This window comes from Ixodes scapularis, unplaced genomic scaffold, assembly GCF_016920785.2.
Source record: "Ixodes scapularis isolate PalLabHiFi unplaced genomic scaffold, ASM1692078v2 PGA_scaffold2__306_contigs__length_199485367, whole genome shotgun sequence".
NCBI lineage: Eukaryota > Metazoa > Arthropoda > Arachnida > Ixodida > Ixodidae > Ixodes > Ixodes scapularis.
In genome coordinates, this window is record NW_024609857.1 from 16,930,197 (window position 1) to 16,943,080 (window position 12,884).

General features: G+C 46.8%; 1 protein-coding gene across 6 annotated transcripts in view; it reads left to right on the plus strand.

Moving 5' to 3' along the window:
- LOC8032044 (intersectin-1) overlaps positions 1-12,112 on the plus strand; it is a 73,229-nt gene extending 61,117 nt beyond the window's left edge. For 5 of the 6 annotated variants that reach the window (XM_029987659.3, XM_029987662.4, XM_029987663.4 and 2 more), the window contains 2 exons: positions 2,598-2,771; positions 11,459-12,112. In XM_029987659.3, coding sequence (XP_029843519.2) covers positions 2,598-2,771; positions 11,459-11,604 — 320 coding nt within the window. In that variant the 3' untranslated portion in view covers positions 11,605-12,112. Of the gene's footprint in view, positions 1-121; positions 200-2,597; positions 2,772-11,458 lie in introns of all 6 variants that reach the window. The other variant, XM_029987661.4, reaches the window with a different exon arrangement.
- The last annotated feature ends 772 nt before the right edge of the window (positions 12,113-12,884 follow it).

A 12,884-nucleotide genomic window follows, 5' to 3' on the forward strand; every position in this document is an offset into this window, starting at 1 on the left:
GAACGCGGTTTTGACAGCTCCGTCGACGGCCGAAGATGCTTCCCTTCGAGCGTTCGCCGCGCATTGGTGAGCGTCCGCATGTTGTGGCTGACCCGTGCATGCGCGCGCGTGTCTCGTGCAGTGCACCGCAGACCTGCGGAGGGAAAACTAAGGGTAGTTGTAATGCAAGCATGCGATCTCGTCTCGATGGACCGACCAGGTACGGGCTCCTCTTGTCTCATCTTGCGTTAGATGCATGCGCTGGGGAGATGCGCTTCTAGACCTTGGCGAACAATTTGTTGCGGCCAGCGTAACTCTTGGGTCGTATACCGCCCTCTTGCGACAGGGTAAATGTCGTACTCCTCTCCTCCGTGCTGTTGAAATGCAGCCTTGGAAGGAAAATAACTCTTTTCGCTTTCTCTTTTTTTTTTTTGTTTTTTTTTTTTTGTTCGGGGGATAACTAAAAAGACACGTAAGGTCACCCTTTGCCCATCTGACGTCAGGTGACTTTACCACGTGACTCGTGTGAACGGACTCTCCGGTCACAGCCGTTTTACGCGAGCCTAAACATTTTGAAAATACATTTTACAAATACTTGAATTGTTTTTTTAATTTTTTATATTTTACTTTGCAACGTAGAAGAACGATTCAACATGGCACACGTGTCTGACGTGTCGGGAGATCAACTGATGAAAAGTAAATTAGCAACTGGAAGACTAGCCAGTTACCTTATTTACCTGAAAAATGAAAAAAAAAAAAAAGGGTTTTATTATGTCGTAAGTTTGTATTCACCGTTACGTGGGGCGCAGCAGATCGGTCGATCGTGCCGCCCCCTGCAGAAGCGCATCTTCCCAATACCAGGGGGTCAGCAGCGCGAATTAGTCTCTAACTCGCATGCGTATGTCTTTGCGTGTAGTTGTTGTCCATGTTAACTTGTGTGCATGAAGAGCGCGCCGTTTGGGAAGAGGCATTTTTCGGTGGGGAAACTTTGTTTCGCTTAGTGTGGCCTGCTTTCGTGCCTGCTTGTTTTGGTTTGTTACGGCTTTATCGCTTAATAGGACCACAGAAAAACCTAAAAGGAAATTTGTCTTTTCGAGATATCGCTTATTGCGTGCGCACATTTTTGCGTTCTGCCACCCAGGTACGAGAAACACGAAGAGTGGCGTGTCCTTGTGTTGACGACTGCAGACACACACGGCACCGAATCCCAAAAGTTGCGTTTGTCGGAACGGCTTGTGTGCACGTTTGTGCGCGACTCTCGAGACGACTTCCTTTGTCGTGATGCCCGATTGCGTTGTCGGGGCACGACAAAGCAGCGATGGTAGGCGCGGTAATCTTTTATATACTGCCTTAGCGCAATGGGAAAGTCGTTTACGCCAGCCCCATTGAGAAACTCGCTCTTACGGTGTCTAATATTTTCTTCTTATAAGCGCACGAGCCCCTTGCCAAATACTTTACTAGGGGAATACAAGACACTCCCCTCATTTGCATTACACAGAACGAGGGTCGCACCATAAACCACCCCTGGTGGAGTGATTTATTTGGGGACGCCTCTCTTCCCTACCCGCCTCCTCTCGCCGCCAGAGCACGTGGAGGTTCAAGGCTACCATGGTGGCTTTCACCTGAAGCTGAGCAAAAAGAGGATTTTTTCTTTTTGCTACAGTTGAAGAGAAATTTACAGGAACAAACAACGTCTGTACCTCTTCAAATGTAAAAAAAAAAAAAAAAAAAAAAAAAAAAAAAAAAAAAAAAGAAAGCTATAGTTTTGGGGTAAAGTTATCGTGGTAAACTTCCACCAGCTCGCCTGTGCACTGACCGTAATCACGTGAAGCCGACGCTTCGGAGTGGGTTGCGGTTGACGGGGTCGCAGATGCGCGAAGACGGTACCGCTGCTGCCACCGCCACGCGTGTTTCCGCAGATCTTCGTTGTCGACTTTTTCTACGTATTCTCGGGGAGTGTCCTATAATTCCCCTAGTAAAGGATTTTCCCTTGCCTAGCATTTTCGTTTAGTGCTTGTAAGTACGCGGCAAGCCACCGCCGCAGGTACGCAGTCATTGCCCATAACTGCAGCCACTAAGTAGGGAGTTTTAGTAGGTCGTTCCGATGACTCCGATAACGATACCCGATAAGGATATGTGATGCATGCGCATATAGCGAAGGTGGAGTATCGGGTATCATTATCGATCGGAACGTTCTACTACAACCCCTTGAATTTTTTTTGTGGCAGCCGCCATTTTGGTGCCTGGTAGGGTTCGAAGATGCATCTACATACGATATCAGGAAGTTTTGCTTAAATCGTTTTGCTCTATCGCTGGCAGTTCTCCCGTTTAGGTGGAAGGGGAAAACGTTTCCTGCAATATACGATAAAACTTAAGATGGCTTGCAACACGTTTACGCAAGATGGCCGAAGTACCGTTAGTCTTAAGTGTAGCTTATTCGGCGGTTCTAACCGTAACTAACGATTACTTTACCCTGACTTAAGGAGTAAGGGTTCAAATTCTATTCTGGCAGCCGTGACGGCCACACAATCGAGCTACCAGAATGACGATCCGGACAAATATGATGTCGTATCTGAAATTACTTTCGTTCTCCGACGTCTTTCCTCCGCGCTCCTCAGGGCAGATCGATTCGTACTGCGAGGTGAACATGGCCTCCCAGGAGCACAAGACGCACGTGGTGTCGAGTACCACTAGCCCCCAGTGGAACACGTCCATGCAGTTCCTGGTCAGGGACCTCCGGCAAGACGTCCTCTGCGTCACCGTCTTCAACAAGGAGCTCTTTTCGCCCAACGGTGAGGGCCGCGAGGGACTGCGTGCGGGAGATATGGCCTGCGGTTTGGGTATATACGCGGTGCTGGAAGAAAGACGTCTCGGACTGGCGCGTCGTTTTGCGTCCCGTCCCGCCCATGCATCAAAATACGTCACAGATGTGTCACGCTGTCGGAGGTCGCGATCCTGGCGGTTGGTGGTACAAGTCCCGGCAAGAAGTGAGCGAACGCGAGATGTCGCTGTCGTCGCGGCGTCCCAACTTCTGACTGGCGAAGCTTCTGTGAACTGTCGCTGTAAAGAGCGACCTGCAGCAGAACAGGCGTCTGCCACATCAACCACCGCTGCTGGGACACCGCCAGGATCGCGACCGGCGACAACATGACACTTGTATGACGTCATCAGGTGGAAATTGAAGGACCCCTCTTTAGTACGCGGTAAAAACTTTAATCGGAGACGCGTTCCAGGCGCCGCAGTTTGGACACGAGGCTGGACCATACGTGAAGGCACCCTACCTGCAATAAACGTTATATGCATAAAAAAAATGTATTACAGGAGGACTCTGCGCCTTTAGGAGTAAAACTCGATAGCTAAACATATAAATCTCCGCTCGTTCCCCGGTCGTGCAAGCCTGTCAGCGTGGCGTAGCATCGGGAATTTGCTGTTTTTATTTGGTGTTCGGCGTGGGAAAGAGCAAGTCGATCAAATCTCTTTTATCGGGTCAAGTCCGGCGGTCTCCGTCTTTCGCATTTGTTTATTAGACAGCTGGTCAACAGGTTGTTTTTTTTTCTTCGAGACCAGAGAGACTCTTTTTTACGCACTGTAATTCGGGTAAGGCTGCGCAATCTGCTGCCCGAGTTTATAGATAGCGACAGGCGATGAAATCAGCTTTGGTGTCCAGGGTTATTTGAAGGAAGTTATCGGGGGGCCTATCGGTTTTTGGCAACATGTTTTTCATTGAGTATTTGTCTGGCGTTTCACGCAAGTGGTTGTCGAAAGACCTAATCGGAGTTGCTTTTTCCCACACCCTTGTATCGATCGCTGTACAGCGAAGGCATAGGGAAGGATGTGCTAAAACGAGTCAAGAAAATGGTAATTTCCGCGTGCAGTAAAACATTTTTCTACAGTTTACATAGCGGATGGCTTCCAGTAAAAGCTTGGTTAGTTGAAAATGGCATACCAGTAGCACGGTCAGACAACTGCTTATTGTGCAGCGTCAGGAACCATTGAACATGTGTTCCTGGACTGTTGGGACGCAGTGATTTGTTTAATACGTCGTTCAAAGGACCATAAGAAAAAATATCTCCCTTTAACGTCCCACGGCATTCGGTTCTTGTCTGTAGCAGATGGTACTATACCTTATGATATGTTGATGCTTATGGGACTGCACATAGTATATGCCATCAGCCAGGAAGGCTGATCATTTTACCCTTTTAGTCTGCCTCAATAACTATGTATGCCGTCAGTGACAAACAAGCATTATAAAAATTAAAATAAACTGTCTGCGTATCTGAGTTGGTGGCGCGTCTGGTCGCAACCGTAGGGTCGTGGGTTCGAATCACGCTTCCGCCTAAAATTCTTCTATCTTTTTTTTTTCTTTAAAGCAAATGAATTACTTTTTTTAAATTGAAATCATTTGAGACAAGCTTCGACCTTTCAATCGCATTACATGTCATCAGAGCCGTGTTAGACAGACTTTGGTCAATGGGAAGAGCAGGCAGAGTCAGGGCGTGCACCAGGCGCAGATAGAGGGTTTGGCATATGCTCTGCTCATCAACCAGAAGCCGAAAGGAATCCCCTTGCGGTGGTAGCGAGATACAGTTTTAATAAGAGCACAAGGGTTAAATGCAGTAACCCTTTATGGTTGAAAATAGGGTGCACGTGATGTTTCGATCATGATCATGCAGAAAGATGTAAGAAACGAACGTGTCGCTCGAACTGTGTTTTGCTCGGACAGAGTGTTACCGCTCAAACGTCAAATTCCCGGCCCTCGGCGCCTGGCGTACGGATTATGTCCACCGTTCCGCTAGTTGCGCTCTTCCACCATGATTTTGGATGACCATGATTGAAACGTCACGTGCGTCATATTTGCAGTCACCGACACTTACTTCGACACACTTATTAATTTCGTTTTTTTACGACCACCGCCAGGGTATTATTTCCGGCTTCTGGTTGGCCACAGTCGAATTTGTGAAGACACCCTGGAACACGCCTAGCCATTTTCGACCAATGGCGCTTCCTCATTTGCCTCCTATACTTCCCAACGAATGGCCAAACTCTCTCCATATACGGCTCTGCAAGTCATGTTTTAATCACTTTCATTCCACGCGTGACGTCACGTTTCACGTGAGCGTTATTTGAAATTCCCGCGCGAGGTCATGTGGCTGTGACGTCATGGTCCTGTCGACCAATCAGAATTTTCCCGTCCCATTGACGCCGACGCCGGCTTTTCTGCGTCACGAGCTCCTTAGAGGGACACGGACAGTGTATTTATGCTCGCGAAGGTTTTTATTTGTACGTGACACATGAGAGCCCAACTGCCCAGAACACCTATTTGCGGCTCGAAATTCGTTTCCTCTCCGCCCGAAAACCGCCGATCGAGAACTGGTCTATTTTAGTCGCGCTCACTCTCTTTTCTGTGGTCACGCGCCGTCTTGTATGGTTTAGACACAACCACCAAATATTAACAAAGTCGTGGGTCATCGAAGGCACGAACTCAATCTTAAAAATAGAAAAACAAATATGATACCCTTTTTTTGTGTGTGATTTCTAAAAAACTGCAAATACGTTGATTGAAAAAAAAAAAAAAAAAATTGCACAGTTACGTGACTTTCGGCAACACTCTCCTCCTCTATATTTCCTCTTCCTCCCCAGTCCAGTTTCGGTTCCTAGCAGTTGCATTTTTTTTTTAAATTGAAAGTATACGTGACGCTGTAGCAAAATATTGATTGGGTATAGTCTTCCGATACCGTTATAAATCGCATGACAAGAAATTAAAAAAAAAAAAAAAAATTGGGGAGGTGCCAGTGTCTCCAGTGATGTGATTGCTGCGCCATTTGCGCCAAACTGCGCAAATGTGCTTACCCTGCTACATCCTGCTACATTTTACAAAAATGTGAGGAATTTGCGCCAACGTTGCGCCAAAACTTAATTTCACTACTGAAAATATAACAGATCGGGCCTCTCTGCCCGGCCGGACCGTTATGATATGCTTATGCGAGTACTCAGAACTTTTGACTATCGTCCCGAATAAAGTACTATTCGATCGCATTTCGTATGAAATGCTGACAGTATTTGGAAGTTCCGTAATAATTCTCATGTTCGTCGTCTGTTCTGCTGGAGGGTTAGTTAGTCTCGTTGAGTGCGCTTCTCCTCGCACACTGGTGTACTGCAGAGAAGCGAAAACCGCAAAGTAAGAAGATTTTGACGAGCGTGTGTGAACAGATGTAACAGTAAGGAAGCACAAAACGAGCAGGAGGACGAAAACAGACATGTACATGCTTTTATGGGGTGCATGTCTGTTTTCGTCCTCCTGTTCGTTTTGTGCTTTTTTACTGTTACCTCAAAGTAAGCATCGCGATTTTGCGTGTCTTGCTTCGCCACAGCGTACCCCCGTGCTAAGGGGAAAGCACTCCTCCAGAGCGAGACGCATCACGATTTCGGCTCGTATAAATGAAAGACTACGATATCCTCATAGACTACGATATCCTGGCAGTACCGTTTTCCAAATCGAGACTTAGCAAGGATACTTTGGTATTGCATGGACGTTTATATGCGCTCTTTCGTATGTTTATTTATTTATGCTAAATCATTTATTTGGCTATCACTTTTATACAGATGTGAGTAAATTAGAACTAAATTGCCAGGAGCAGTGGATGGAAGCTCGGGAAGAACCTTAATGAATTCGGCGGGATTGTTTTTAAGTTTTTGTTCACATGCCGTTTTTCTTATGAAGTTCTACACATAAAATGTAATTGACGATCATTATCAAATGACAAGTGCTTTGTTCTTTATCTGAATTAAGAATTGCTGTTTTATTACAACCTTTAGAACTTGAAGGAAACATTAATTTATCGGCTTAATATTATTGTATTATTTCACTGGCATTCAGTACCTAAAATAACCATTCACTGCAGTTTGTCTGTCCTTCATCACTTACCATCTCACCCTGTCATGGTGCTTCTCCACGCAACTAAACGCTAGTTTTGTGTTTGAAGGACTCACTCCTGCTTTGCAAGTGATGATAAAGAGTTGCACGTCAGTGAAAGTCAATTGCCTTTTAGTTGGACACGCCGACACATTAATCTTGACATAATGTCTGCATTAGTATGAATACGAATGATGCTACAAGAGTTATTTTTGCTGCTCCAAAAGTGACTTTTGGCTGCTCCAAGAGCTGCTCCAAAATGACTCGGACCAATCACATCGCTGTGTCTCTTTAACGGTATCGCGTTATAACGTCTCTTACGGCTAAGTATGTTTGACACACTGGAATGAACGTAGTATTATCTTTGTTTTGCACCGAGCAAATTTTCGAGAAGGAGTTGCGAGAGTTTTTCTCCTGTATTGCAGTGAAGTTGAAGCACCAAAACAAAGAGCCAGTATTTTGAATCGAGCAATAGAAAATGCCACCAATTATTCCAAAAATACAACCATAAATATATATATATATCCCGTTTATTTTGTTTTTTTAGTGGTGGAGTCGTCGTGCGGGCTTCGTTTGTCGCACATTCTTAAATGTTATTCTTTGTTTCGGGGAATAACAATAGTCGTACACTATGCAAGTGTGTTGTGAAAAGAAAGGTTTTCGTTGACACCAGTATAGCTCGCAGCAAAATAAAACGACAAATGCCGTCTAATTGGTTTTGAGCGACGTATTGAAATGAAATATTGAACGATAGCAACGAAAAATTTTCAGTTTTTTAGTACTGTAAGGAGATGTCTTGAAGCGATCTTCAATGTGACAGCACAAACTCCCGATATTAGTAACAATATATATTTAAAAAAAAAAAAGGCAACATTTTTTAATGTTTTTGGGTACATTGTCGAGGCTAATCTGTTGATCCGAATAAGTATCGATACCATCTACTATTAAGCGCATTTGTCAGGCGGTTATCGGCTACCGGTATCGGAGCTATCAAACAGCTTCCCCGACCCCCGGGCGATCGGAGCCCGAGGATTAGGAAGGAAGTTCACTCGAGGCAAACGCGAGCTAAACGGGGACACCGGCCGGGTAAATGTTTCCGTTCCCGAGGGGGAAAAGGTATACGACAGGAGACCAGACATAGAACAGGAAGGAAATGTTGTTGCGTCTCTGTCATCGGACCTGTACCCGCGTCGCGCGGACCGTTCGGGCCGCCGCCGCCGCCGCCGCCGCCGGACGCGCCGAGCTTGACTCGGGGGATGCGCCCGCTCCGCTGCAGTTCTCTTCTTCCTGCGGTGGTCCTTGAGCCCGTAGACGACGCGGGACGTAGCGACACCACCTAGAAGAAAAGGCCTGCTCATGACATCATTGTAGATCTCCTACGAAGCGGCATGCTGGAGCTCGGCTATGCGGACTGCAAGTTTGTCTGCTTCTTGAACGTCAGAACGCCCAGCTCTTATTGGCTGATTGAAAAAAAAAAAAAAATAGTGGGTAGATATTAAGGCACTTTACTCCGTCTCACTAAGACCGTGCAGTGCAACCAAAGCTACAGGGGAGAGAGTGTATCCCAACCTGTTCAAGAGAAGGGAAACGATGAACGGGGGAATCCCAGCCCTTCTTTCCTGTTCCTCCTTTCCCTCCTCTTGAACAGGTTGGCATACGCTCTCTCCCCTGTAGCTTTGGCTTCACTGCACGGGTGACGCGCTGGCGGCGGAGCTGCGTGGACATAGAGTTATATAGGGTTAATATAATAATACAGAGGGAAAGATCCCAAGCGTTTTTGGACCGTTTCGGAAAGGCGGGACATAAACGCGGAAAATGGTGGTCCTAATGAGACCATATATTGCTGGCGAATCATTGATTTACACAAATATGCAGGTAAACACCACTTGCAAAGTTTATATCTATTTTTTTTTTTTTTTTTCGCAAAAATCGGCATCGCGGTGTATAAAACTAAATAAAGTTAACGCGTACTCGACCGATTTCAACTCGTCGCGGCAAAACGAGCACGCCTCGCCGTATCGCCTGATTTCTCTTTCTGCTTTTCCGTCGCTCTCTTTCTCGTTTCTTCTCTCGGGATCGCCGATGTAAGCACTTGCGATGGGCTGCGTTCTGCTCCCGTCTTTACTGCTTGTCCCCTTTAGCGATGACGTGAGACAAAGCCTCGTCTTGTAGGTGGAATTAAGACGACGCGGGGCGTATATATCCTCGGAGGCCCCAGCGTCGCTCGTCTGGCGACGAAGAAAGCGGAGAAACGACTCCGATAGCGGCAAATGAATAGCTTGCGGGACGGGAATAGAGTTGATGGTCGGGACGCACGGCGCGGTCTTCTTCTCTGAACACCTTTTTTTTTTTCGATGGCCACCCTAGATGGACGCCCGCTGGATAGCTGCGCACGCGAGGGGGCGCGGCAATGCCCGCCGATGTCCGCGGAGGAAAAAAAAAAAATAAAATCTGTAGCCGCAGGCTTCGGAACGCGATGGTGTTCTGAGGAAATGACAACCAAGTTTCGAAGGTGATTGCATATCGGGGTCAGACTAAGCGATCGTGACTTTGTTTTTTTCTTCTGTTTCTTGACTTTTTATTAACTAGGATCGGTGACGACAAATAACCCAGTAGAACAAGCTAAGCCTGTAGCACGCGCTTGTTGCCTTCCGCCGTGCTTTGGTTGCGCGTGCGACGAAGCCTTATTAAAGGCAAAAAGCTCGCGCTGGAGGCGGACCATTATTGGGTTCTAATTTGTCACCGACCCCATAGAAGTTCTGCTTGTGTACAACCTAGATCGGACTATTCAAGGGCTTCCTATTCCTATCTTTCTCCCCACTCACCCCCACTCTTCTCCCCTCACCCTACCCCAAGAGTCAGTGACAAATGCGCCTAGCGCGCGTACAAAATTGACTCTATTCCCCCCCCATAATTTCCCTTCAACGCTTACCACAACAACAAAAACTGATCATTGAGCTTTTGTCAATTTTTATACTCTCCAACGTTTGGCCTATGTTTTCATCTTGCCGGCGAACTTCGCTTTAGAAGACAGGCATTCAAGTTCTGCGTTTTCGCTGACTTTAGAGAGCACCCGTAACTGAGTGGCATACTGCTTCGGTTGCTCTGTTTTGTCTCCGCAAAAATGTGTGTGTCCTTTTCTCGGTGGCGCCGCGGTACACCCGCTGAACTAAGCTCAACATTGTATTTTGCTACACGTGTATACGTAGATAGTTATAAGATGCTGAAATTAAAACACTGTCTAGGTAGCCCAAGCCTCCGCATGATTCGGAAGATTTAGCCACCTACCCATCTATCCATTCATGTTAATTGCGTTGCCTTTCTTACGAAGTCATTGCCACGAACGACGGGGCTCGTCTATATCTTCTGTGCCTCTGTCGCCACTGCATGTCTCTTGTCTCATTGTTCATTTATCCGTCCTTGTATTTTAATTTGTCAGGTCGTTTCTCGTTATAATTTCGTTGTGTTTTGTGGCAAATTCGAGCTTTTATAAAAATAGGCTCGTAGTTTTAATCACGTTCTGACCACAAACGAACCCCTCGGTAGTAGAATGACGCTGATTTTGAGGCTAAGAAGTCATCAATTCGTTTTGTAAAGATCACTGAGATTGCTGAAATTGGTGGAGGGTTGACAAGGCAACCCATGTTGCATTAAGCGGAGCGAGCGATAACCTTGGAAAACTTAGACATAGCCATCCCATCTATGTATGCAGTATTACTTGATCTATAATAAACAATGTCGACGGTTGACTTTTTTCGGGTTCGTTTTGAATCGAGTTTAAACAACGACTGAAACTCTTATCTCCTTGCAGACCGTGTTACAAGTAGACAGCGTGCCGAATTTCTAATATTAATTTGGCACGTCAATTAGATATTGCGAACGTGCTCGTTTGGCCTATACCTCTTCGTTTCAACCAAACCTTGATTCAATGTCCATGATCCATCCATTGTTTGGCAAGTATAGTCCAGAGTGCAAAAGCTCAAGGGTGAAGGAGAGACAAAATAATCGAGGATGATGTCGACGGGAGTTAATAATAAATGTTATAATGCTATTTTTTGTGATTCCGAGCTGTATCAGGAGGCTCTCAGTTAAAGCGCTCCCGAGCCGTGATTACAATGTCGAAAATATTCCCTGGAGAAGGGGAACAAGAGGGACAAAGGAGAAACACAAATCTCTGAACACAGCTAAGTGACTGGTGCGCGACCGAAAAAATCCCCCTGGTCCGGGTATCGAACCCGCGACCTCTCCATTTAAGTTGACGGATGTGTAAACTCCATGATCTCACGGCCAGGATGGCTCTACGTGTGGCTTCCTCAAAGCGGTTCGGGATGTTGACATCACGTCCAACCTGCGGGTCGCGCTTCGGAATTCTAGTGGCGGGGGTGCAAAAGCGAGCGTCGAATGGTGCGCGTCTTTTATAACGCAGCGTAACTCGTAAGGTCATGCGTATACCAGGAAACTTTTGGAGGAGCCGCAAAAGTGCGCGGGCAGGAAACGCCGAACTTGCTTCGTTGACGGGGGTTTCCCCCGCGCGTGTTTTCTTCTTCTTCCGCGTGAATGGCGCAGACTTCTTGGGCCGCACCGAGGTCCGGGTGTGGGACATCGCGCAGGAGACGCGAGAGAGCCACGGGCCAATCACCAAGCAGCTCCGGCTCTACGAGGTGGACCAAGGAGAAGTGCTCATCAGGCTGGACCTGCAGATCTTCGAGTGACGGCTCGAGCCGCCGCCGCCGCCACCACCATTCACTAGTCCCCCCGAGGCATTCCGTCATATCATATCTCTATATAGGGTGTTTTCATGAGTTTATTATCGTTTTGTGGATTGCAGCGATTGGCTCTGCCAATTGCATTGCGGGAAAGGGGAGGGAAGGGGGCGCTCCAGGTGTCTGAAGAGTGTGTGTACGTATGTGAGGGTGTGGTGTGAATCCCTGGAATGCTGGCGTTTGGCACGCACTACCGGACCAGGCCGTAACGACGAAATGGGGGCGAAATTACATCGGTGGAAACACCCTATGTACACCCGTGCATCGTCTTTTCTTTGCACGCGCACATCTTGTTCTTAGCGTTTCTATGCCTTCTGTACCTTGCCTTGTTATCTACCTCCTTTGTTCGTTTGTTTTTAATTCCGTAAAATGTTCACCAATCACGCGGAGAGATGGTGGCGCAAGATTATTTTTTTTAGAGTGTGATCTCGAATAAAACGACGTCTGTTGCGGAACACTGTGTTGTTTTGGATTCTTGTAAGCTAAGTTTGTGGTCGGTTTGTACACCCGTGAGTGATATGAAGATGAACAGCCCTCTTCTTGTTGTTGACGCTCCTGCAAGTTTTGGAACAAGCTCTGTTCCAGAAAAGGGCTAGAACGCAAAGTTTAGACCCCCAAGCCACGTACCATTTGAGACGTTGAGAGTTAATATAGCTTTAGGGAGCCCTACAACAACCAAGAAACCAGGTAAGGTGTTCACCTTTATATTGCCGGCGGGTGTACATGCTGCAACAAGGTGTCTAGTGACCGGGAGTACCGGGAATTGTCAGGGAAATTTTAAATACCGGGAAAAATCAGGGAATTGTCAGGAATATTGTCAAAAAGTGAGCCCTGTCAGGGAAAATGAGCCGGAAACGCCATCGAGTTCGCTAAGCAATGGCTGGACAACTTGGGGCCGACAAATCCAGCCCAAGCCTTGGATTGGATTGAATTGGACTAAAGGCGCGACTCTAGGTTAGATCCAGTTAGAGCTACTAGGTTTAATAACAAGTGAGAAAGTCGCAGACCGTAATTTAATGTGTGCATCTGGCGGCTATGTGGCCATGCTGCCATTGGGTTATTGACGTTTGTGGTTGACCGTCGTGTTTTCATCGTGTTTCCGGAAGCGGCGTCTTCGCTGACGATGTGAGTGGCAAGAAAGTGCTCGTTTCTCCATGGTGGACGAACCCGAATATTTCGGAATATGCAAATTGGATTAACCCCATGCAAAATGATCCTCACAGTGCTCA